This window comes from Anguilla anguilla, chromosome 1, assembly GCF_013347855.1.
Source record: "Anguilla anguilla isolate fAngAng1 chromosome 1, fAngAng1.pri, whole genome shotgun sequence".
Taxonomy (NCBI): domain Eukaryota; kingdom Metazoa; phylum Chordata; class Actinopteri; order Anguilliformes; family Anguillidae; genus Anguilla; species Anguilla anguilla.
The window spans coordinates 28822567-28849679 of NC_049201.1; the positions used below are offsets into that span (position 1 = coordinate 28822567).

Sequence of the window (27113 nt, forward strand, 5' to 3'; positions counted from 1 at the left end):
CTTCCTATGTTCATGATTTGCTAATATTTTGTAAAGGTTAGAGGATGTTAACATTTAATTCAAAGGGTGCATAAAACCTTTGTAAACCTGCAGAGTAATGGCAGGTGTGTCCATATTTTTTCCTCAAATTGCAATGCTTCAGACCCAGCAACCCCCTGGCAATTCAGTTTAACCTAATGTAAATTAATTTGATCTAATATATTTTTAATATAGAAAAAACATTCTTAGACACAAGCTTGTAATACTTTTAAAGATGCTCTGCATGCAATTCTGGAGTCTTAATTGTACTGTGACAGAGGTTACACGGCTTGTCTTAATGCAATTAAGTGTATTAAGTTATCCTTTTCTTGTGATCATCTTAAGCCTTGAATATACAGAGCAACAGAAATTTGACTAAAATTTGACTGCCTGCTGCACCATACGACCACATCAATATGCCACCCTGTGTGCCACATCTCTTTAGGGGCTTTTCAGTGCATACCACCAGGCCTGAAAAAAATTCTAGGTGAAACAGATATTTCAGGAATGTACTTTCAGTTGGAAAAATGCTTTTTAGGTTGGATGAACATGCAGAAATGTCATAAAAATGTAAATATATATATATATATATACTTTTTGAGTTTATTAGAATGGCAAGATTTTGGTATTGGTATCGGCTGTTATTTCACCCAAATAACACACAATCAGTATCGGTCAGAAATTTTCATATGGGTGCATCCCTAGTTTCGTATGGGACTATTTTGGGAGAAAGCTGTGGTTTGGTATGTTCTTTCATTAATTCTTTCATGGCTGTAACTTGGTCTACGTCCGTAACATTGTTTTAGTTTTTTAAGGTAGTCAACCTTCATCTTTAGATCAGACATTGCATAATTGTAACTTCATAAATTTTCATTTTAATCTGCCAATGAGTTGTACACTTTGATAAAGGTTGCTCCAACAGGTGGCTTGTCTTATCAAAGAATTCAGCAAATGAATTAATAATTTATATCTTTGATAGTAATTAAATGAATTAGCTTATCCGCCGATGCGCCTGCGTTCAGCATTCAGAATGGTGGGCGTCAAGCAATGTGGGTGTCAGCAGTTAAAAGCACCGGATTCAGAAATCCAAAGTGTTTTATTTAATCCTTGCTTCCCTGACACGGCATTTAGAATAGCCTGAGTTACCGGGGGCGGGGGGGGGGGGGGAGTGGGGTGGGGGGAGCGTTACCGTAGTCGGTGATGGATTTGGGGGCCCTCTGCTCGGTCTCGGTGTTGCGCTTCTTGTTCTTTGATTTCCAGGCGTGGTAGACCTTCAGTCGGCGGTGGAACTCCTCCCGGCAGGCGGCCAGGAGCTCGATGTCTGCGCAGGGCGGGAGCGGAACGAGAGAGAGAGCGAGCGTAAACACGGAGGAAAAAAATCACACGACGGCACACGGGCAAAATAAATATCGGGGAAGGGGAAGGAGGAAAAGCACCCAAGAGAAAATCCCGCTTAAAGAAAATATACAACAAAAGAGATGGCGGAGTCTAGCAAACACAGATCGTTTTTCTTCCTTTGACTTCATCTGAGCTAATCTGGTTAATATCCCCTGTGCGTATACGAGTAAAACGGAAGCCTCTAGACAGGCGTCTGAAACACAAACTTATCACAATAACAAGAGTCTTATTCCGGCAGCTGCTGCTCCAAGACCCTCCACAACATGAACATATTCACAGCTATAAAAAGAAAAAAAAAGGAAACCTCTAAAAAAGCATGGCATGAAGGAAGGCCCATTGCACAAACATTTTCAAATTCTGATTTTAAGTTTTAATGTTTTGGTATGAAGAATGATTGATCACACGTAAATATACACAGTCGTGGATTAATCACACAGAACTCAGAAAGTACAAGGGGTTCCAGTGGATGAATGGTGAAATCTGATCAGAGTAGTTCAATGTATAATTACCAAACCAAACGAATCAACCTGATGTCTACATGAATTGGCTAGAGCCATCAATCAATAGTAAGAAAAACAACACTTTAAGCCATATAAGTTGGAGTTTTTAGCTATAAGGCAGGATTTTCAATGACTATTGCCTTCCCAGCATAGGCTATGATGCTAAATTTCTTAGCATTCCAATATTCTCACGCTGTCACCACTGCCTATCAAATGGTACCGTCTCTCAGAATTCTGAATAGCAGTTTTCAAGGGAAAGCCTTTCTGCAAATTGCAACTTCTTAAAAACACAGTATTAAAAGCAACTTCTAGAGAACCATTGTCCATAAATTTCTTTACTGTCCATAAGTTTTTTTTTTTTAATTTACAGTTCTAAAAATGTTAATTAAAATTTTATAAAACCGAATGATTGGCATACTAGTGAATTCTGAAAAGAGAGTGGTCAATTTGTTGGTGTTCACATTTCAACAGTGAGTGTACAAGGAACCAAAAAAAAAAAAAAAAAAAAAACACCCCCTGGAAAAGCTAGGAACACACGTGCCCTTATTTGTTTTCCACACAGCGCATTCTTGGACGCGCAGACAAGCGATTCCAGCCTGAAAACGAGCCCTCGTCGGGCTCACCTGATGACCGTTGCAGGGGTGGGGGAGGGGTGTAGCTTACCGCATGACGTGTTGATGGCGTCTCGCAGCTCAGCGTACTTCCACTTGCTCAGATCGTACTTCTTGGTCCCGGCAGCGGCCTTGGTGGCTTGCACCTGGGCGCCCCTGGATTCGGAAGAAGGAAGACCAAGCACTTGTGAACTTGAGGAGGAGCGGTGGAAAACATACTCTCTACATGTAGTGGTTTGAGTTCTCACAGTAGCAGGAATTTCCAAACTGGATCTGGATAGAATCAAAGGGTGACTTAGAAAGGTGAAGAAAAATGCTCCCATTATTATATTGCATGCTTCATGAATAAAACCTTTAAAGCTTGTCCTGTAGATAAAGCACACATTGTCCCCATTAAACATTCTTGTTAACATTGTGATTACTGAAATTATGTAATAATTATACTTATTAAATTATACAGCTGGATGACCTGAAGAGATTTGTGACATAATGATAGTATGTCACAGATGCTTCGTTGTACTTTTATGTTACATAGCCACTGCATTTCAGCCAATACCAGGGGGTTGGAAAAAGGTGACAGCAGTTCATTTTACTAGGGTGGGGGGGTATGGACTAAGTCTGGCAGCTTAATTAGGTCATTTTCCTTGAGCGTACCCAAGCTTAATGATGGCCCTGCACATTCCAGGAGCGGCCAAGTGCTCTCACGTTAAGTGACGCAAACGTGACATCCACAGCAGGGGAACATCCAGGAACGTCAGGACTAATTAAACACGCTCAGCATGATGGGAGCAGTGGGTGACGGGGTGGGGGCGAGGCGGGGTGGCACGTGTGTGTGCGTTCACCCTCAACAAACTCAAGCCCGGGTCACAGCAGCGCGCTACGCTGATACCGCTAATTCCCGCAACTGGGATTTGCCGCTTTTAGAGTTCATGCTCCAGGTCAGGGGCGGCGCCTGTGGTTCGGGGAAGGGGGGCTCAAGCTCAAGGCCTGACCTCGGGCCTCCTGAGTGGCAAGCCCACCTCGAATCTTCGCCTCCCCCCGGATTCTGGCGGCCACGTTAAGGTGGTAGAGATAAGCTGAGGTCACTGGGCTGCCGTCAGCACTGCCTGGATTAACAACGCGCAGCTGACACGTCACAAACAGACGACAGCCTCAGAGGTCAAAGGTCGCCTGACTGCTCCTGCAGAGAAGCAAGCGCACGTGCGCACATGCACACCACGAATATGTGCACCAGAACGTGCACCTCGCAATAATCACATGCTAGCTTCAATAAAAACACGTCTACATTCGTCCTTTCAGTCACATCTGATTTAGCAGAATTTTCTGGATGATCAGAATCGGAGGCATGCATTAAAACACAAACCCATTTGTGCTTTCGATATCTGATCTTCGTTTTCTTTTTACGTTTTTGGGGAGGAGTGCTGATTTTGCTGATTACCTCAAATGATGGACAGAGGTGTTTTACTACCCACCTAGCTATCAGTTCAGCCATCTCTTAGGCCATTTCCTCCCTAAAAGGACAGGGCAATTCCAGTGGACAAAATGTTAGAACATGCTAAAATGACTATCGACACATTTTTAGTGCACTGCTGCAGTACAAGTCTACACCTCTACAATGAATCAATGAAGGAGAGGAGAAACTAATCAAAGAGGTCTCTACAGCCGTAAGGACAGGGAAGCTGCCAAACCACAGCCCTAATTCTGTGCATTCTTAAACAGAAAGTGGGCCGGAGGAGAGGGCCAATTCATATTGAGCCTGCCGGTACGACTAAAGGACAAAATGCAATTAAATTAAACAAGACCCAGGGCTTTTCAGGTGCAAACAAACCAATGCTCATAGAGTTCACCCTCATGCTCGTAAGGACTGCAAAAATCAGGAAAAGGAACGTAGAGAAGAGGTGTGGCCTGAAATCTGTGATTCCATTGCTTGGGGTTTAAAGGAACTTGACGTTTTATCCATAGAATCATCTTGAGAAGACCACATTGGTTGAAAAATCTAACTGTATCGGTTCCCATTCTCGTCCCATTTCATTACTGGACATCTATCTGAACAAATCAACACAAATAAGTAAGGCCAAATAATTAAAGGCGCCATCTTTATTTTGCCATATGTGGAATGCTTGTTTGATTTGCGTGTGCCATTGTATCAAAGCAGTCATAAAATGCTGCAAACCACTACAATGCTGATTTATAAGTTAGCCCTATTTTTCTAATAATACTGCAATGATAGGATGCCATTAAAGCGTCTTTTTCCTGCCAAGTTAACCTTGTATTTGGATGATAAATAAGGATTAAAATAATTGAAACAGAAATAGAAGCTACTATTTAGGACAAATAATGCAAACAATCTGTTACAGTGTTTTGTTGTTTCAGCAATACCCTTCATCTCTAAATCAACCAATGTCTAGCTCATGGGGTCAACAGGCTTTTTCATTAGAAAAATCTTACTGGAAGATTAGAACAAAATTAATAATAATTTGTGTTGTATCACTTTATTCCATGCATTAAATAATGCAAATGCCCTGTTTTGAAATTGTGGTTGAGGGTATTATATCTGCAATGAACACAAACAATGGGGCTGACCTGACTCAAGTGAGATTTATCAGCAGATGTTTCTTTTAAATTTACCAAATGGATTCACTGACATGGAAATGCCCGTCAAGCTCCTGTTTTAAAAGTATATTTTTCCTGATATTTATTTAATATTTTTCACATTATACTTTTCTTGTATAATTAACTTTTATGGAATAAACAAACTGGGGTCAATTGAAATTTCTTTTTGAGAGATACGATATGTTACTGTATACTTTGGGCATTTCATAAACTCTTTTTTAATTATACCACAACAAAGTAACCTGACAACAATAAGTTTAAGACCACGATTTTAGCAATTATAAGCAATTATGTCATGCAGAAACTGTGGCATGACATTGCAAGCAACGTGTGCAGAGACGTTTGTGGAAACGCATGATGGAGTCGGAGCCAAGTGACAGCAGTGAAACTTCTCAACCTCTGCTGCATGTAGCAGCACTATTAAATCATTAAGGATTAATCATAAATCATGGGCGATAAAACATACCAACGCTTATCAAATGTTTTTTTAAAGTGTAATAAAAATCATCTTTTTTTCTTTTCTGTGATCATGTGATGTATTTTTGTCAATCACAGAATCTGCAAGTGTCATATCAACATCCAATAGAGTGGTATTGCTTTTTTTCCTCACAGAAGTATTTCACGTGGCCTTTGAAGTTTGGATTTTTATAATTCCGTAACAGGCATGATTGAAGAAAAAAAGATGAAAGAAAGTCGTATGGCGGTGATGATTGTTATACAAAAAAATAATCGTGGACAAGGTTTATTGCCCAGCTCTGCATGGGCTTCAAGTATAATTTTTCCATTTAATTCCAAACCTAGAAACTTGGATTATAATTTTTTTGTTTGTTTGTTTGAATATGTTGTAGAGTAGCTTATCATTTGCAGGTTGCACTTTAGGGTTTTTATGTGTACTAAGCTATATTGAATACTATTCCATAGTTAACACAATTCAGTGTTCATGTCTCCAATAAAAATAATGAAATTCATTATTTCTAAATTTTGATTGATTCTTATTTTTCCAGTTACAGTATATCTCAGACTCAGTATCCTATTTGTCTAATGTGTATTGGGAAACCAAATACCGTCATACTGTCAATAATATTAATAATATCACGATATGATATTTCAGCATATTACCCAGCCCTAGTGTACAATTGAATTACCAACTAGGCATGCCTGTGGCCTACGTCTGTTTAAATTTGTATGCAAAGAGCTGTAAGTAAATCTAGATGGCCATTTCTAGTTTTAATGCAGTTCTCAGTGTAATAAAAGCAAAATCTAAATGTGATAATAAATAAGGAGTGAGGAGTGCTTGAGAACCAGCTAGCTCTTGTTAATTATAAATCTCCAGTAGCCCATTTTCCCAGATTAAAAAATAATAAAACAACTAAATTAGGGGCATTTAGGAACACCATGTTTTAGTGTTGAACATTAAAAGTTTTATATAAATGCATATAATGTTCCTTAAAATGTAATCTTTTGAAATAAATAATGCGCGCATAAAATTATAAAATATTATACGTGAATACATTTGGAAGCAATATAAATATCGCTTAATCTTGAAACAGAACATACATTGTGAAGCTTCTGAGTTGAGGAAATCCAACTGCACTGCAAAAGAAGATAATGGATTAAAGACAATGAACCAATGCCCGTAGGCTGTTGTAAAAGATGGAGAGATCACACAACTGAAAATGATCATTCCTTGTCAGCTTTTCTTTTGATTTGCCTAAGATGGTGCCCATGCAATTTAACGGTATACGTGATTTCTGGATAAAAACCACAGGGATCACAAAGATGGATTTTGGTGTCCGCATGCCTTTTAGGTCTGGAAGTCACTCCACTATATACAAATTTAATATACTGTGAATAATCTGTTTTGGATTTTTAAGCAGCAAATCTGAAAATACAAGCAGCATATTTTTTTAAAACAGTCAACAAAGCATCACAAAAATGATTGGTAGCTTATTAACTTTTTGCTACCAGCTATAACCTTCATAAGCACGGCAGTATAAACAAGCCACATAAACAGGCTCTTAAAATAAAGCGTGACAGAGATCATACTTCCTGCTCCTGGCAGCGCAATACAATCTCCTTATTTTCAGGAAATATTTCATTCACGGCAAGTAAGCACAAGGCGATACTGATTCATGAAGGGATTGAGCATTTGATTTATAAGGATAAGAATTACCCTGCCGTTAATGATTGCTTTTCAGACGTAGTGGTCGCATAATCTGTCTATTTGGTAAAAGATTAGAACATGCGGGGATATAATTAATGACTGGGGCAAAGTGGGTTTATTTGGGGGGGGGCGAGGAAGACTGGGGGGTGTTTTTTTTTTTTGTCTTACTTCAGTCTCTCTGGGGATGGTGTAACATCCATGCTGTTACTGGGAGTGGAGAAAGAGGGAAGAGAGGTTACTGTGTATAGCACGGAGGAGTGAAGACTATTTTTACTTTCCTGCTGGATGAAAAACCCCCCATCCTACATTCCCTAATTAGATTTATTTTAGGGGTTCCATCCACCAAAGCGCTCATCTCTCTCCATTTTGAGCTTCTGCGACGTTCGCTTGGCCGACCTGCGAACGCTCAAGCACGTTTCCCTGAAAAGCACAGCTCACTGAATCTGAATCTTGCCGCGGTGACCATGAGCGACCCCGGCCCGCGTGCTTTACCTGCGCAGGCTCGGGTCCATTTGCGCGTCCTCGGTGATGAGCTCGGCCTCGCTCTGGGCGATCCTCATGGCGAGCTCGCGGTCGCGGCGCTCCTGCTCCACGACGGTGTTCCGCTGGTTCTCCTCTTCCCGCTCCAGGGCCAGCTGCAGCTCCATTTCCGCCTGCGGCGCATTGGAAGAGAGTGTAACGCCCGCGATACGCGACAGCGACATGCACAGATATGCTTCAGCGGCATTCTGCTTCAACGCGAGCCGGCGCATGTCAGTAACGCCGAGTGACACGTGCCAGGAAACGCAAAAAAAAACAGCGACAGTGCGTCAGCATGTAGGAAAATGCTTCAACATGCAACAAAATGCATCGTCACGCCGGCATTCAACATGTCTTGACAAGCACAATGAAGCATGAAAGTTAGATAAATACTGATATTTCAAGTCTTACAGTGCCATGAAAAACTATTTCCCCCTTATCTGATATCCACTATTATTGCATAATTTTGTCTCGCTACATGGTTTCAGATCTTTAGACAAAATGGAATATTTGACAAAGGGAAATTGAGTAAACACAACACATTGTTTTTCATATTATTTCGTTTATTTAATGAAAAAATGTATACACCCATATCACCAATGTGAAATAGTAATTGGTCCCTTAAACTTAAGAATTGGTTGCACCATCTTTAGTGGCAATAACTGCAACCAAACGCTTCCTATAATTCAATATCAGTCCTTCACATCGCGTGGGAGGAATCTTAGCCCTCTCTTTGTTGCAGAATTGCTTTAATTCAGACAAATTGGTAGGTTTTTGAGCATTAATTGCTCATTTCAGGTCCTGCCACAGCATAGCTATTGTGCTCAAGTCAGGACTTTGACTAGGCCACTTCAAAACTTTGCTTAGCCATTCAGATGTGGACTTACTTTTGTGTTTAGGATCATTGCCTTGCTGCATGATCCAATTACGCTTCAGCTCATGGACAGATGACCGGACATTCTCCTTAAGAATTCTCTGGTACAAAGCAGAATTCATGGTTCCTTCAATAATGGTAAGTCATCTAGGTCCCGAGGCAGCAAAGCATCCCCACACCATCACACTACCACCACCATGTCTGACGGTTGGCATGGTGTTCTTACTGTGAAATGCTGTATTTGCTTTATGCCAGACAAAATGGGACCCGTGTCGTCCAACAAGTTCTACTTCTGATTCATCTGTCCATAAAATATTATCTGAAAAGGCTTGGGGATCATCTAGGTGCTTTGCAAATGTGAGACAAGCATGGATTTTCTCTTGGTTGCCAGAAGTTTCTGCCCTGCTACTCTCCTGTGCATTCCATTTTTGCCTAATCTCTTTCTTATGGTAGACTCATGAACCCTGACCATAACCGATGTTTGGATGTTCTTCTGGGATCTTTTGTGACTTCCTGGATGAGTTGTCATGACACACTTGGAGAAATTCTGGCAGACTGGCCATTCCTGGGAGTATTCACCACAGTTCCAAGTGTTCCCCTTTTGCAGATAATGGCTCTCAATGTGGTTTTGTGGAGGATATAGCCTGATATATTTCAACACCTTTTTCTCATCTCTTCTGGCATTTCCTTTTATCATAGCATGGTTGTAGAAACTTTGTGGTGACTACTTCACTCTGGTTCAATATGAGTAAGATTTTGATTCAACAGGGCTGGCTGAAACTAAGCCTGGCTGTGTTCAATTAGCTGAATCTAATAATCAATTAAATTTGGTTAATTGGTTAATTGAATAACTAATTTCATTTTTCAAATTTCATCAAATAAATTAAATAATTTTTTTAATGTGTTTTGTGTTTACTCAGTTTCCCTTTATGAAACTGAGTAAAAAGGGATCTGAAACCATTCAGTATGACAAATATGCAATAATAGAGGAAACCAGGGAGCAAATACCTTTTCACGGCACTGTATATTCAAAAGGTTTTTATTACAGAAAAATTATGATTGCCGAAGATAGGCCAGACCTGTACGTGTGTATCAGAAGAGAGACCATACCCAGAGAAGTACCAGTATATGTATATGGTTAGCAGACCGCAACATGTTTCCCCAATGTTTACTCCAAATGCTGACCAAGAGGGATTACCACTGCGTGCCAGGAACTTAAGCAATCATGACCATGCCAGCTAGGGTATCACAAGCCTTGATTAAGACTTATTACCTCAGTTACGCTACTAATGACTTTGCCTGTGTTGTTCGTCTAGACTAAGTGAAAATGTCAGCTGAGCAACATGTACCAACAAGGGAAAGTCATCTGCTTTAAGGTAACTGTGGGTCAAGCAGCTGGCCAAAAGCTTTTTTGGCCCTGGGGCAGTCATTTGTAGTCAAACCTGAGCAAAAAGGCACCAAAAAAACTAGGTTGGGCAGGGGAGGAATCTCCAAAGAGTGAAAGTAAATAGAACTCTGCCAGGCAGGAACCGTGGCAGAGAATAATTCAAACGGAAGCGGCAGACTTTCTGAAGTTCCAAGCCACGGGTTTCGAGTTTGGGAGCTGAAAGCAGTCTTTTGAAGGAAGCTTATGAAAGTCATGAAGGATGACAGTTTTCAGCTGGTGCGATAGGGCAACTTCTCTGCCGGAAGCTCCAGCATGACACATAAATGTCAAAGCACCGACGTGTGGGTTTCAAAATGAGGAAAAAAACCCTTTTTGAACTGGGCCTTGGGCCACAGGTTTTGATTTGCAGCTAATCTGTTTTGGCGATGGGGCGTGACAGACTAGGTGGAGGGAATAGGGGCAAATAAGAAGATATGCAAAGGGGCAGAGGTCTGGCTCAGTGGAGACGGGGAAATACAGAATGGCATCGCTGTGTTATGACAAATGCCATCACTGTGAGGACACTGCGGGAGATCAGCTAAGGACGTGACCTGTTCCACCGGGGTAATCCCAAAACAAAAACAACAAAATAACAAAGAGGAATTCCCTGTCATCAGAAACACCCAGGGAAGTCAAACAGCTTCATGCCCTAATCCAAAAACCCACCTGTAGGCTGCGTTCTTCTTCCTCCCTCTTCCTCCTCTCCTCTTCCTCCTGCTTTCGCTTCAATTCCATCTCTGCTTTCCTGGATACGGGGTGGGGTACAGGAAAAAAAACTTAGTGCCAAGAGTTAAGTGTAAGCAGACTGTGTAATCCTTCCTCCCAAGGACACCCAAAACCTTTCACAGATTTAAAGCAACGGGATCCATTTACAGAATCAGGACCTGAACTGAAGCATAACGCAGTTTGTTGCTTAACCTCCATTGTATCCTTGAGCAGGGATGTCTCAACGTGCACTGCTTTAGTAAATATTCAGCTTTATAAATGGACTACATGAGAGCACAATAAGTCAGCCAGGATACAAGCAAATAAATAACAATAACAATGCTGAACTTTAGGCTGGGGCCTATTTCATCCTGGCTTCAATGAAAGGACCTTGTATTAAAAATTGAATGGCTACTACTTCATAAGCCACATCGTAACGTCAGAACGGGGGAATTAGCCTCCTGTTGATTATAACTAGGGCGGTTCTATGAAGGCCTCGCGACACTGCTACGCTCTAGGAACCTCATATTTACAGTCTTGCCCTTGAGCGGGGGTTTCATTCCAGGTGAGTTTGGGGAGGGCGGTTATTTGTCAGGGGAACGTAAAGCACAGGCTGACACCTTTAATGCCCCGGAAGTACTGGTTGGCCACAAGCAGAAGAGACGATAAGCACGAACGGAGGGAGGGCGACGGGCTAGGCTAACTTACAGGCGGCGGTCCTCTTCCTCCTGCCGGCGGTGGCTCTCCTCTTCGTCGCGTCTCGCCCTCTCCCTCTCCATCTCCTCCTGGATGCGTTGGAGACGCTCGCGCTCCTCCTCCTCCTGCTTCTTCTTCTGCATGGAGCCCAGCAGCTCCTCGACGCGCTTCACCAGGCCCTGGTACTCGCTGTCGATCTCCGTCCGAGTCATAACGGTGGTCTGCAAGGGTGGAGGCCTCATTGAACTACCATACCAATCAGTTCAAATATAATACAAATTTTACAGTAAAGTGCTGCAACAGTGTATGTGAACAGAAGCAAGTCTGTGTCATCTGGAATGGTTCCATTTTACAAGGAGGGATACAGCAGGTTGAACAACATATTAATGTTTGGTGTCATGGTGAAATCACTGGATGTTTCTCTATACGGACCAGTGAGTTATTTAATTTTTTTTCAATAAAATACACACAACTATCAGAAGAGGGTGCATATTGATCAATTAATAACATTATTACTTTTTGGCTGCTGTTGGGAGTTTCCTGTTCAAAGCCTGGGAGATCTCAGGGCTACAAGCAGCAACAAGACTCACCGACAGGCATGCACAGCTGAGGATGATTGGTAAACAGCCCAGCCGATGCTTGTTGCTATAATCAAACCTGGCTATTAAGCTGGTTTGTTGGACAATATTTTTGTTTGTATTTATCTTCTGTTCCAATTCCCTTTTCTGTCTTATCAACTTTTCAGAAATAAAGTGCCACCAGTCTGTTTATAGCTATTGAGGTGGTGATTTACGCATTCACAGGCCGATACAATGGGTGCACCTGGCTCAGTCTCTCAGAGGTATTGTAAAATCAACCTGAGATCAGAGAGAGGGACTGAATGAGCATCACTGATGACAGTGACTTTCCCCCAAGTCTCTGCTTTGTGCAAATACAAATACAAATTAAATGTGAGGGAAAGTCACTGGAAAAAAATCTAAATTCATTAACAAACAAACAAAAAAAAAAGGAATAAAAGACGAAACAGTATAAAAAAAATTTAAAGAACCCTGTCACTGTTGTCACCAATCATCTCTTTGTTTAGGGAGGGGAGTATAGAAGCACAGCTGTGTCTGAGTCACCTCAACCGGGTCAGAGTGGGGGGTAGGGGGTCTGGGGTCTTGATGGGTTACACACATACACGCACACACACAGACAGAAACACACACATATACACCCACATTCACACATACAGTACACACACACACACACACAAGCACATACACACACCAGTCCAAAAGGTTACTAAAGGACATATGCTGGGGCAGCATGGATTTTCCAGCAAACATTAAAAAAAGAACCCGCAGCTAATCAAGAGACAGGATGCTAATTACCCCAGGAAGGAGAAAGAGGGCGAAGGAGCGAAGTCGCTCACCTAGGGGAGCAGAACGAAACCACGGCCGTGAGATTTTCATCACCACGGCACATCAAAACTTTTCACGGTGGGCTGAAAAGTCCTTAATGGCGACCGTGAAAGATGCTAGCCTTTTTTCCGTGGCTGAGTTCGCAAGAGCGTGAAAATCTGAGCACCCCATCCCCAAATTTCACTTCCTAGACAAAGGCTTCTATTTGCTTTCTCACTGCTCTCCTCTGCCATGGGACTCCCATTTTAAATGTTTATTTTGTACATTGTACGAAACATTGTGAAGTTAGCATTTTCCTGGTACACTCATGTATTCTCTGACAAGACAAAACAGAAAAGCACTGTGCTTCTTCCTTAAAAGCCCAACCGGTGCACTACAGCCACACACAAGGGCAATCGCACCAGTCAGGTTCTGGAGGGAGGGGGGGTGGGAGGTCGTAAACATGCACAGTGGTATGTAACCTCACAACTCACCTTCACATCAATTACATTTTCTACCTGTCAGATACAGACGTAATTCTGTTCCACCGCCAGCACTATAAATTCAGCGGCTAAGGAACGGGGCGTGTAGCGCAGAGGTCACGGGTTCAAATCCAATATGGTGCACTGTTGTTACTGCCTTGAGCAAGGTGCATAGCCTGATCTGCTTCTGTGAATATCCGGCTGTATAAATGAGTATGCGAATGTGAGTGCAAAATTTTTAATGTTGCTGCGCTAAGTTGCATTGGATAAGGGCATCTGTGTTGCCTACTAAGTTTCCGACTTCAGGCATATTTTTTCATCATTCTAAATATGAAAAATATGAACAACTATGAACATTTAATGTAATCTTCCCTTTTACATGTTGTACTTTGTGGAGAGCTGCAGATGTTGATAACAACAGTTGTGATTAAAATTAACCCAAGTGGAGACCCATTTTCAACACGTCCACCACCCAAACGGCTGAAACCACCGGACGTGTACTGAAATTTAGAATCCTCACAGAAACAGATCCTCTCTGGAGAAGCCTTTTTAAAATGTAATCTGTGATAAAAGTGCTCAAAGCACTGCTCTCTCTGATTGGCATGGGGAACTGAGGGAACTATATAACAAGGAACAGGGAACAGACCCTGATGTGTGGGTGTACAGTGTGAGTGCACTTTGGGGGGGGGGGGGGGGGTCAGCGGCGAGGACGGCGGCACCTTTATCTTGGTCATGAGGGCGCTAATGGAGGCGTCCAGCTCTTGGATCTTTCGGCTCATCTCCTGCTTTCCCTCCTTCAGCCCGCTCACCACCTTCTGGAACCCCTCCATCCTCTTCTTCAGATTCCTCACCTTCACCAGGCCATCGACCCTGCCACACACACACACACACACACACACATGCGCAGGCACACACACACACACACACACACACACACATACGCACGCACGCACACAGGAAAAATCAATGACCCTGTGAACGGGGACCGTGGAGAGTGGCAAGGGTAAAACCCATCACCGCTTTCCCCTGGAGACAGAGCGCGCTCACTGTCAACCTTTTTTGGGAAGTGATTCAAGTTTTTCTTCTTTTTTTTTCCCCCACAATTACCCTTCAGGGGATCTGCCAGCCCATACAAAGTCTGAAAATTTATTCAGTTTATATCTCTCATTTATCATCAGCTTTGGGACTCTTATTGGGGATGGAGCATGTTGACTGCATTTTTCTTGCCCTGGTTAATGCCATTAAAAATAATCGTTAACACGAGCGAGGGTCTTGGGAGCCAACTTCTGAAGTCGTAAAATGGAAAAACTCAACAAAATCATCCAATTAAAACAGAGGGACACACTCTGCAAGTCAAATTTATTTTCTACTTATTCCCAGTCTGACTGCTGTGAGCACACAAAAGCTTGGTTTCCATTAAAATCGAAGGCATTAATGGCATTTTATGGACAGAGTATATGCCCCTCTCTTCATTAGTAATGGGATAAACAAGAGTATTAGCGGTATTAACGGAATTTTCAGGAGACGCAGAAGAAAACAAAATCTGATTTGCTATGCCCGGCTGGTTTCCCCTGTATGTGTGTGCGTGTGTGTGTGTGTGTGCGTGCAAACTTTTCTTGATACTGGGTGTAAATCGGGTCAAATCATTGTAAAGTCAGGAGGACACTACAATTCTGCCACAGTATTTTCATGACATACGAGGGCCCAAACAATTTTCAAGATCATCGTCGGTGAGCTGTAACATTGTACCTCATCATGCTGTGGCTGAGGGTTAAGACCTACAGTCAATTACCTCTGAGTTACCTTAACCTGGCTGTGACATCCAGCAAAATTCTGAAATGTCAGATTCTTAAGTCTGAGAGGTGATGCAATGCAGTTCCTCTATGACCGCCAACAACAGAGAAATCGTTTTGATGTTTAAAGGGGCAGTTTACCCAAACATAAATTGAAGCTACATTTGCATTGACCCTGAGAGCTGTCTATCCATCCAGAAAGTTTCAATGAGATTTAGATATCAGCTGCAGCTCACCCTTAGAACGGACCTCAACATTAGTGGCACTCAAAGCTGGAAAAGTTAACATTAAAAAAACTCAACAGTCTCTTTCATTACATTACATTCATTTAGCAGACGCTTTTATCCAAAGCGACGTACAAAAAAAGTGCATTTTCATGATCGTAGACAACTGCTGAACACGGGTTCAGTAAAATAGAATCAAATAGAATCACATGGTTCCTCACGAACATCCACAGACCTTATGCACGGTTTCATCGAAAATGACTTTTTACAGAAGTACTGGGACTGTGTATACTCATGCACAGTTGCAGCTAAAGCATGCCTGTATTCTGGGGCGCAGAATCAATATGCACCTTAACATTGCTTCAACTGTGCAGAAGGTCAGTGGATATTGGTGAGTAATCACGTCATTATATTTGAAAGACAGCACTCTGGGTAAGTGAAAATATAGCTTTATTTTATTTTTGGGCGAACTCCCCCTTTAAGAAGCCTGGTAAACCAAACAGCCATGTAAGCGTTTCAAGATATTTATTTGTTATCATTCTGCATTGGCAAAGAACTGTGATGTCCTTATGTCGAGTACAAATAAAGTTTTCTATTCTATTGAATCTCCGGGAGGGAACAGGCCTTCGATTGAGCGTGCTCTGTGGACTCACCGCGGTTTGTGCTTCCTCCTGCACAGCCACATGCGCACCGTCTTCTGTATCTTAACGCAGGCCGCCGCCCTGTAGCTCATCTTGTTCTTCACTGCGGGGTGCGCGGGGGACGGGGAGGGAAAGAAAAAAAAAAAAACAGGAGGCTAGTAAATGCCTAACCACCCCCACGTCACCTCCTACACAGGCGGGTCATTTTCGGCCAACAGGAAAAGCACCCGAAAAAGTTTCCGCTCCCTGCGTCCCCTTTCGACCGAATCCATGAGCGCACTTCCGATATTTTTTATGTCTTTTTTTTTTTTCTCCCTGGTTTAAAACAGGGGAGGGGATTGCAGAGACGGGGGGGGGGGGGGGGGGGAAACGGCGGGCTGTTTTTGCCGCGGGCCCGGAGCGCTTATGCTCGGCGAGGCGGCTCCTGCAGGAAAATCAATGGCCGCTACGAAAGCCACCTGGCTGTGCATAACGGCGTCTGATATTCTCTCAGAAAGCGCCGCTTTCCACGGCGTCCTGCTAAATAGAAAAAGTAATATGTTGGCCCAGGCTGACCGAGGGGTTCAGGTGGACGATTTCATGAGCGTTTAAAAGTTTTATGAAGGTTTGAAATTGGGAGAGAACCTTTTTTTTTTGGAGACGGTCTTGGAGAATAAACAGTGGGCCAATGCAGCTTGGACACGGTGTGGTCACTTTGACCGACACTGACCTTGTGACTCATAGGGGAACATTTCGTAGGCTTAATGGCTGACAGCTTCCACCAACGCCACACTTACACTTTTTGAAACCAATTTTTGATCCCGACATGCCCACCTGTATTTCCTCCAATGGGAAAGAGAAGGTCACCGTTATGCAATAAGATGCAAGCAAACCTGCTGACTTCTCTTCTGCACTGGCATGGCTTGTGTCTTAACAGGACTGGCCATTCTATGTTGACGATGAACAATGTCATGGCGATATGTACGACAGACAACAAGCACAATGGCAATATGTGTGTTCTTGATGTCGGACAGCAAGCACCATGACACATATAATTTAAGACAGACAGCGAGCATATGTAATCATCACGATACGTATGTAAGATGATGGGCAGCAAGAACCGTGGCGATATGTATGCATGTGATGGACAGCGAGCACCGTAGAAGATGCAAATGGAGAATGGTGGTCAGCCGTCACCGCGGCGATACGTACGCTTAATGACGGACAGCGAGCACCACTGGACCTTCTTCCAGCGGCTGTGGATGAGCCACTGGTTGACCCGCTTCACCAGCTCGGCCAGGTGCTCCGGGTCCGACTTCATGATCTGGTCAAACTCGGCGAACTGCGGAGAGAGGCGGAAATGGCGGCTTCAGCCACTGCCGTCGGTCACACCACAAGCAGCTGCACAGCTAACAGAGCTGCATGTTTAACACCCACACGTCCTTACGCTATTTGCTCACCATTTACTCCTGCAATCATTTATTATTTGGCCATTGCTCAGTATGGACGGTACAGTCTCAAATATTGGAGAAACAATGACAGGAAGATAATATTAAGCTAAAAACTGAAAATGGATAAATAATGTAAATAATCACAAAGAATGAATAGGAGCAAAAAAAATACATTTAGAGCAGCAAAACAATACAGTTTCACTAAATAACTGTGGTTAGGGTCACATCATCATGACACAATACATTCTGCATATCCATCAAGGACAGAAACAGGCACTAAAGTGCACCATGTCCGTGAGTACCCTGCTCATTTAACTTTATACTCATTTAATTTTATTATTATCGGACTGCTCCAAATGGCGGCCTGATTTAAGTCGTTATTAAAAGCCTTTGCGCTCACATAGCCGTGTTTATACATAAGCCACTCAAGCCAGGAAGCTCGTTCTTTAACGAGCCTGTTATAATTCAGCGGTGGCGATGAAGCACGTTTCACACACGCGCAAAAGCCATTACCTTTCCCGGCCGAAAGAACACCCGGGTCAGCCCGAACTTGTAGTCGTTCTCGTTCAGACCCAGGGCCATGAACAGAGCCTGCGGGCGGGAAAAGGGGAACGTGGTCAGAGGGGGGTCGACGCGCGTTCAGAGCCCGGACGCCGCGGGTAGTGTGGCGTAGGAGAGACGGAACGAGACGGAGGAACGGACCTTGCAGAAGAGGCGTGGGTCCAGTCGAGTCAGCTTGGACGGCATGTACTGCTTGTACATGTTGTAGAGCTCATGGAAGGGAGCACGGGAGGGGAAGCCCCCCTGCATCAGGTCCAACACTGAAACCATTCCTGAAGGAAATAGAGAGAGGATCCATCATTACCAATACTGAAATATATATTACACTTAGAGTATTATTTTAGCAGTAACAGTGGTAATGGTAGTAAGTAAGAGTAGCAGACCGAAAACTAGCTTAATCTATCCATTCATAATTCAGTATTTTCTAGGTTCTGAATGTTTTTATCTATTAATACATTTTTTAAAAAGTAGTCATTCATTGCTGTGCGCAGTATGGCAGTTTCCAGTACGCTACGTGTTCTACGCCACTGGTCCTGTGTTTACCTGAACACTGCAGCTGGGACAGGATCTGTGCTCCTTCAAACTGGTGGCTCACCATCTTCAGGTTGGGCTTCACGCATCGAATGAAGCTGGAGCCCTGTAAAGGTAGGATGGAAGCGTACGGTCATTGATGAAAAGTGTGACATATGGTGTGAGCAATGGAGCACGCGAGAGTGAAAAACATACTCAGAGAAGTGAATTTGTGTTCTAGAGATCTATGGTACAGATGACTGAAAGTGAAAAAGCAGGCTCAGGTATTTATTATTATTATTATTATGATTATTATTATGATAATGATGATTATTATTATTATTACTTATACTATTATTATTATTATTATTATTATTATTTGGAAAGCTGCCTTATTAAGAGTGACTTACATGCCATCATTTTTCAAGTTCATATTAGCTGTGAGAAAAAGGCCATGAACAGGCACACATCAAGTATGAGTACAGCATACTCTATGTAGTAGAAATAGGATCGTAATCACACATAAGCAAATACATTTCTCATCACAAGACAAAACCCAAGACCTGGAACCTGTAGCCTCAACCCTGGACACCACCGCACTCACTTCACCAACAACCCTCCTGTCAGGTTGCCTGGCGATGACCATGCCCTTAACCGAGGTATCGTACGCGAAAGTGCTGTGCAATCAAAAGCGAAGGTTCAAGCGCACGTTTCGGGGACTCACCGTGCTGCGAAGCTTCTCCAGAAGAAGGTTCAGCTGGGTCTGTAAAAGAGAGCGAGCGGTTTGACGGTTAAGTAAAGAGAGCCCACAGCGGCTGGCTATTTCAGCACAGACACGCCGCTGTTTGGTAAAATAAAAAATAAAAAAACTCAGCCAGCTCTGCGGGGCATCGCATCCAGCAAGCAGTGAAGGACCTCAGCCACCGTGCAAACAGGTGAGCTCCAGCCACAGGGAACCACGATGGGGAGGGGGAAACGCAGGAGCTGTGCATTGTGGGACATCAGACAGGCTGCCATGTGCTCTTCTGAGCGTTACGTGCTAATTTCTGAGCCGTGTCTAACAGTGGCACAGACGGAGAAATTAATTTATCCTAATTCCTCTGGCCCCAGACATGCCTACCAACCACCTTTACCATTAAATGCAGCGTCCTCACCTTGCAACCAAAAGTCGACATACGATTTGGCCAACCTGTTCCACGTGAGGAAGCAGTCTAGGAGGCACACCCAAACCTCTTGCAATAGTGGTATAATTCTTTAAGGCTACTACTGCTGCTGCTACTTTGGCCTAGTGTTTAGATGAACAGCATGCTAAGCCCTTGTAGTAAGTCAGTTTCTCTGAGTGGGGTCAAAAATCCTATATAACTAAGAAGATTTAAATGGACCAGTGAGTGTACAATACTTAATTGGAATACCAGTGTCATGAGAAGTTGAGTGGCACAGTGGATGGACTGAAGGATGAGGGTTCAAATCTCAGTAAGAACACTACTGTTGGGCCCTCAGGTATGGCAGTTAGAGCTAGACTCAGTAAAAAAAAGTATAATAAATGGATAATGCGTAAAACTAAGTTTAGTAAGTATGAAAAGCAAAATAAGCATGAAATATAACAAAATATTAAAATGTTACTTAGCGTACTAAGCAAAGTCTCCCAGCCTGCTTAACAAATCCCATGTCTGTCTGCATAAATGGTAACTGAAATGCTTGATAGCACCAACTGATGGCTGCTTGTACTAAACTGCAATTTGGCAACACAGCTGTCAGGCGTTGATGTGCAGGCTGCGTCTTGTGCTGGTGACGCCGCTAAGTGAATCTGAACACCAGGCCGCACTCTTGAGGTAACGACATCAAAGCAGCACATTGGCGAGACGACACAACTTCAGGTGCAGAGGACTACACGGGGGTAACAGCACACAGGCAACACAGTGGGGGTGGGGAAGATTGGGGGGGGGGGCGGGTGTGATGGTTTATTGGTTAGTAGCTGCAGTGGGGGTGGGGCTGGGGGTGGTAGTGACATTTCCATAGGTCGTCGGCGAGTTACCTCTCTCCCTGAGCCTACGTTTCTCTGACACCCATTTCAACCCCAAACACACAAAACTCTTTCTCTCTCTCTGACTGCCCCTCTCTCTACAACGTGCCGGAGACGCTGTCCAGGCGTACGGTTCCCGGTGCTCTTACGGGAGGAGCCAGGAGTACAGGAAGAGGTCTACAGGCAGAGGAGGGCAAAGGATGGAGGGAGGAAGAAGGAAAAGAGTAAGAAGAAAGAACAGTTACGATACGTGCTCGCAGGAAAACGTATCACAAGAGAAAACACTTCAACTCCGGTTTCTCTGCCTCTCTCTCTTTCTCTGAGTTAAAGAGACATGAGAGTTCAGCTCTAAAAGAAATACAAACAGACGCCAGAAAGAATGATCGCCAGGGGAAGAAATCAAGGGTCAATACAAACAAGCCATCACTTAAGTGAGTGTCCAAGATGACTTGAAAGGCCAAAAGAACACACCAAATCAGACCGTTGTGAGCTCAGGTCTGAAGATGAAAGCCCCCGGAGTCATCTCTAAGCTTTAAAGACAGAAGTCAAACGAACTCATTTAGCTCACCTTGAATTTGTTGCCCACGCTGATGAAACTGAGCTTGCCGGCTTTTTGTTTGGAGTCCTTTGCGTTGTTGTAGCTCTCAAAGAGCTCTCGCACAAACTTGTCCTTTGATTCGGACACCAGGCTCTCCAAAGACATGTGAAGGGCGTCATTATTCTTTTCCACAAACTTGGCCTGCGGTCACATCAAGGTTACACTGCAGTCACACAATGCACAGTCATGGTCCCCGACAAAAAAAAAGGCAAGCTCTCACAGTGACCAATGTGCATTTGGCTTTAGCACCATTGACCACAATGACCTCACTAGTTCAGACCCCCAGGAGAGATGTGGATTCCGTTAATAACCCTTACAATGAGAATGTCCATTGTTAAATACCAGAGCAGAGAAGATATTTTTGCCAAGTCTGCTTTATTTTGGACATCAACATTAACATCCTGGTTGTAATGTATGACTTTGGAAATGTGCATTAAATTAAATGCAACAAAGAGATCATACCTTGGGGACGTGTGTGTGTGTGTGTGTGTGTGTGTGTGTGTGTGTGTGTGTGTGTGTCACAGCACGCTACATACCGTCTCGTAGCACACAGCTCCAGCGAAGTGGCGGATGATGAAGCCCTCGTCATCTCTCACGTTCCTGTGCACCGCTAACTTCGACTTCCTGGGGACCTGCGGAGGCCCAGAAAAAAAGGTTCAGTCCCCACAAACACACACGCACATGTAGACACACACACCCGCAAGCACACAAGTACACATTCATACACAGTACACACACTTACATGCGTGCGTGCACGCATACATACACACACACACACATGGAAGTACACTCTCACTTTCTCATCTGTATGCAACAGATGAGGTCATTTACGCTGAGGTGTAAAGTCCAGAGGTCAGAAAGCAAACGTCATGCCATGGATTCCTTCCACTCATGAACTCTGCCAGCAGATTTCACTAATTGATTCTACATCCTGGCTGAAGGATTGTGTTCATTAGCAAACCCAGGTGACTGGAACAAAAAAGTTGGGGAAGACTTTTACTTTCTGAACCAGGATTTTATGCAGCGTAGCATAATGTTTACAAAACTGGCCTTGCAACTGGCCATATACCCTCTAGCAAGGTACCTGTCCTCATTTGCTTCCGTAAATATCTAGCGGCGATAACGTGTGAAGAATGCAAGCCGTGCAACTGGCTCTGGACAAACCTGCCTCATAATGCCTAAAATGTAATCCACCGTAACACGATGTAACCACCCAACCGCTCACGCGCTACTGCGAGGTGTTACAGGAGCCTTACGGTCAAGCGAAAGTGGTCCTTGTGCTTGCTGTGCACGGCCTCCGCAAAGTGCTGGTCGCTGGGCTGGGGCAGCCTGTTCTCTTCGTCCAGGATGTCCAGGACACCCACAAGCTTGGCCTCCACCAGGTCTGAGGGAAACAGAAACAAGCAGCAGGCCGGGGTAAGTGTGGAACCGCACGCCTCTCTGAAAGATATGACACATAAATAATACAGCACAATGGCACCGGTGCTCTAGGAACAAGATTGACAGAGACACATAAATATACTTTCAAGAGTAGACAGCCGCTAGTGAATTTATGGATTAAAATAATCAAGGAATAAAGTGGAGAAAGTATAACATATGCAGGGACCATCGTTACATATCCTGGAGCTTGTTTTTAGTGCCGTCTCACCTAGTTATAAAGCGCAAAAGAAACATTTCGTGAAACTAGTGCAATATGATAGACTCGTTTTTCTGACAAAGAATGCAAGAAAAAAGAACACAAAAAACTGCTGGTTAACAAAAAAAAGTCAAGCCACATATTTCAGTATCACAGAAAACTGTCAAAACAATGACTGAATATAACATTAAATTGGGGAAAGAAAGAACAAATTAATTTGAGGATGACAACTGTGGAACACTCTGCTTTTGCAGATACAGACTACGGCTTCAGAAAGAAAAGAAACAAGGTGTTTGACTGAGGGCTCATTACTGTAAATATCAAGCGAGCAGAAGAAGCTGAGCAGTGTGGGTTTGCGTGGGCATGCGTGTTCGTTTCTGTGTGAGAGCGTGTGTAAGTGTATGAGCGAGCGGTAATCACCTATACAGTCCTGGTTGTCCACGTAATGAACCTCATTGACTCCCAGACCCTCCTTCTGGTACAGCTCTTGCTCCTTTGAATGACAGAGAGAGAAAGAGAAAGAGCAGAGCAGTGTGATATAGCTCTCAAATGCAAATCTGCCATTACAAAGCTTGTCTTTACCTACTGAGCGACCCTTAAAGAGAGAAGCATCCAAATCTACACCTCCCTGTCCTTCACATCCGGAGGGGGTCTCCCACCTCTGCTCCTACCATGCAAATGAGGGCCAGCTGATTCTCTTGTCTCACCTCTGTAACCTGGGGTGACCTCACAGGTGATTTTGCTTCAGCTCGTTTCAGGCTTCAAACACTTCTCCATCCTCTCACCCTGAGGTGGGGCTTTCAGCAACAGATTCTCTATCCCAACAAGACGGTGAGCTCCTAGGCTCCTTCCGTCTGCTTTACAGTACTTCCTTACTGCAGGACAGGAAGCTTAAGCTGCAGTCCTGGAGGGCCGAATTGAGCTCGAGCCGAGGCACGTTTTGGCGCATGTAAGTCATTGGCTAGCTAACCAGTCCACGTGCCTTTGTTTTCAAGGTCCAAACTGACTGCTGATTGAAAAGAAACCACGAAACGTGTAGGACCAGAGTCTGAGATACTTGTGCTTTGTGACGATTTGTGTAAATAAGTTTCCAGGACTGTACTAAAATTCATGAATATACAAGATGATTCATGCCCAAGGACAGAACATTTGTTGCTCCTGCTATTGTTCTTGACCAGATCACTTCAAGACTATTCAATTAACTATTCAAAATAAGGATCTGTCTTGTCTATGTAATCTATATTCTGCAGGTTTAACCTCAGTTCCCTGTGAGTCAGAGTGCATGCTGGCCTTTGCTCCATCCAATTACCCTTGCATAAATTACGCTTAATTAATTTGTTCATCAGCCGTATACATGCACTGATGATTAACCAATGTTGCACAGGACACACAGTTTTTTTAAAGGAAAATCATTCATAAACCATCACGAAACCAAAGTACCCTCGAGCACCCGAAACCTTGAACAGTGCCACACACAAATATTACACGTTTCAAGGTTTTCAAGGACCCTCAGGAACCCTGAACATTCCGAGCAGCCCTTGATGAACAGCTGGACACCCTCGCGCAAGGCCATCGCTCGCCGTTCACGTGGGGCTCGCTCAAGAGCGAACCAGAGGCGGCGGGACCGGCGATTTCCTCCACAAGCGCTCACCTCCTTCAGAATCCGCTCGTTAAAAAACTGCTGCAGCTTCTCATTACAGTAGTTGATGCAGAACTGTTCGAAGCTGTTGTGCTCAAAATATTCTGGAGGGGAAACAAAATAACAAGAATAAGGCTTTCTCCCCTACATAAACCATCAATAATAAAAACTTGTCTGTTTGCTTTTCTCTAGGTTTGCAATTTATCATTTTTGTATTCTTTATTTTGGAAATGGGCCTGGCTGCAGATAGGCAGATCTCCTGAAAAAGGCAGTCTCTTCCAAAGCCGTCCTGTTCACATCTCTAACCCAAACAAAACTACAAATCCAAAACATGACTGCAAATTCAACTTCTACTCAACCACAATAGTACTGCGACCTTCAAACTTTACCATGACCCCTTGTCACCATGGTGTAATTTGCAGACATTCACCCTAATTTCAGCACTACCACCTTAATAAACTCACAACTGATCCTTGACCTCGAGGGGCCAATGCGTTTCCTGCCGTACTGAATACCCTCTCTGATAGAGTGCTCATGGTGAAATGCACATGTAAGTTTCCTAGCTTGTTTTTCCAATTAAGGAAAATGAGAATGGTTATCCTACCACCGGATATCTGAACAAGTACGACATAAGAGTACTTTGATTATTGTAGGACAAAATAATAGGCTGCATAGTCCTTCTCTTTTAAATCAACATTAGTTCTCTTGGTTTCCTTCCCCACTCTCTTCTCCTAGTTCAAATTCAAAGTGAAGGGTACAGCTCTTGTCAAGAATGGGGAGAGCTGTATACAGAAGAGAGAGCACATTTTAGAAGATGCATAGATGGATGCAGAGGCCATTACAGTTGTTCTTCTTTCTGTAAATAGAAGCGTATAACAGAATTTTATCAGGCAACATTTATATAAAACTGAAAAAGGGTGAAAACAAAAAAACCCTTCATCGCAGAGATGGCAATTTAATCATGTGGATTTTCATAACCATCTGTATGAGGGATATATAGTGATTTTGACAGCCCTAATTCCTACAATTTAAGTCTTATCTTGAAAGAAATTCTGCAGCCAGTTATCTGCTTTCCTTGCCTAAAGCTCTAATAGTGCTTTGCAAACTATTTTCTGCCTTTGTGATGTTACTGCAATTCTTGCTGATTGTATTATAATGAAAAATACGGAGACTGGTTGTGACCAGCATGACAGAAAGCATTACACATTTAAGGCTTAAGAATATAAACAATTTTTGAAAAAGATTTGTGCCAAAATAAACATGTAACAACCTAGGTATTAAACAAAATGAGTGCATTTTTCCTAAAAGCCCAAATTTAAGCTGTTTTTCAGTTCAAACCTGTATCTCAATTCATATTTTGAATTCCTACCAGCATTTCAGAGACCCACTAAAAGGAAATCGCACTCGTATCCGTGAACAGGACCGCGAGGAAGAGGCCACCTTTTTGAACGGATCTGCCCCCTGGTCTACGGCACAGCATCGACCGTTTAAGTTTGCGCCCGAGCAAGGAGATGGAACAGGACCGGCTTTTTTACTGACCGAACCCGGCGATGTCCAGGACCCCAATGAAGTTTGAGGAGGACTGGAAGGGGAAGCACTGGTTGACCCTGGTCACCACGTGGTCAAAGAGACGGCTGTACACAGCCTTGGCCAAGGCGTCCCTGGCATTGTTCGCCTGCTCCACCTTCAGCGGCACCCTGGGGGGGGGGGGGGGGTTGGGGGAGGGCGGAACAAAGCAGGGTGTTAATCCATCCACCCATTATCTACACCTGGGTCAGGGTTGTGGGGGGGTGCTGGAGCCTATCCCAGCATGCATTGGGCGAGAGGAAGGAACACAAACTGGATAGGTTGCCAATCCATCGCAGCGGGGTTTTAAAAAAAATAAAAATAAATAAAAACTGAGCCAAAGCTTTTCCAAGGGGTGGATTGCTTCACACACCCAAAAAAATATTTCCATTCAGAAAATAACTTTTGTTAAGCTGCTGTTGAAACAGCTCAAATCAAAAAAGAAACTAAACAGAACACAGGCAGCGATGGCTTAGGGGAGGCCGAGATGTATCCCAAACAAACAACAGCGCAAATTATTTTTTGTGTGTGTGTGCGTGTGTGTTTGCGAGAGAGATTGTGCGCGCTGTTAAAAAAATGAATAACACGGGTTTAAAAATGAATAACCATATGGCCCACCGTGAGCCGAGCACAAAAACTCCAAATTCGAGCTCAATTACCTGGAGAGCTGGAGTGTCTGAACATAATGGGCAGCCTGAGGTTCTGACCTTTCCGTTCTGCTCCGACATCACCGAGCGCTTTCTTTCGCGGCTTCCTCCGGGGGCGCTACCTTTATTAAAAGTGAACCTTTTGGCATCGACCGCCGCTCTCTCTTTCACGGTCACGCTCCCCGGAGTCGCAAGGGCGACTCCGGCTCCATTAAGCCCCGTAAATGAGGCTTCGACTAACGGCAGATGTGATAAACACCGAGGCTCGCGCGCGCGAGTGTCCTCCTTTCGCGCCTTGCCTGGAGTGGCAAACGTACTCTTCAGCGCCGCCTGCTGGTGGAAGTCCTCGATACTGTACATAAACCATGCTCAAATCTAGAGTGCGGTGAAGAAGAATTTGCCCCCTTCCTGTTTTCCCCTATTATCTATTATATTTTTAAAATGTATTTTCTGTTTA

At 43.7% G+C, this 27113-nt stretch overlaps 1 protein-coding gene across 3 annotated transcripts in view; it reads right to left on the bottom strand.

Annotated features, from left to right (window-relative positions):
- myo6b (myosin VIb) overlaps positions 1–27113 on the bottom strand; it is a 67654-nt gene that overhangs the window by 6599 nt on the left and 33942 nt on the right. For 2 of the 3 annotated variants that reach the window (XM_035386959.1, XM_035386950.1), the window contains 18 exons: positions 25983–26140; positions 24456–24547; positions 23225–23297; positions 22425–22552; positions 21705–21800; positions 21139–21309; positions 19272–19310; positions 18581–18674; positions 18179–18309; positions 17990–18067; positions 17238–17367; positions 16059–16149; positions 14108–14258; positions 11537–11745; positions 10790–10868; positions 7797–7957; positions 2580–2683; positions 1208–1339 (listed from right to left, as the gene is read on the bottom strand). In XM_035386959.1, coding sequence (XP_035242850.1) covers positions 1208–1339; positions 2580–2683; positions 7797–7957; positions 10790–10868; positions 11537–11745; positions 14108–14258; positions 16059–16149; positions 17238–17367; positions 17990–18067; positions 18179–18309; positions 18581–18674; positions 19272–19310; positions 21139–21309; positions 21705–21800; positions 22425–22552; positions 23225–23297; positions 24456–24547; positions 25983–26140 — 2117 coding nt within the window. Of the gene's footprint in view, positions 1–1207; positions 1340–2579; positions 2684–7796; positions 7958–10789; positions 10869–11536; positions 11746–14107; positions 14259–16058; positions 16150–17237; positions 17368–17989; positions 18068–18178; positions 18310–18580; positions 18675–19271; positions 19311–20582; positions 20748–21138; positions 21310–21704; positions 21801–22424; positions 22553–23224; positions 23298–24455; positions 24548–25982; positions 26141–27113 lie in introns of those variants that run through there. The other variant, XR_004761888.1, reaches the window with a different exon arrangement.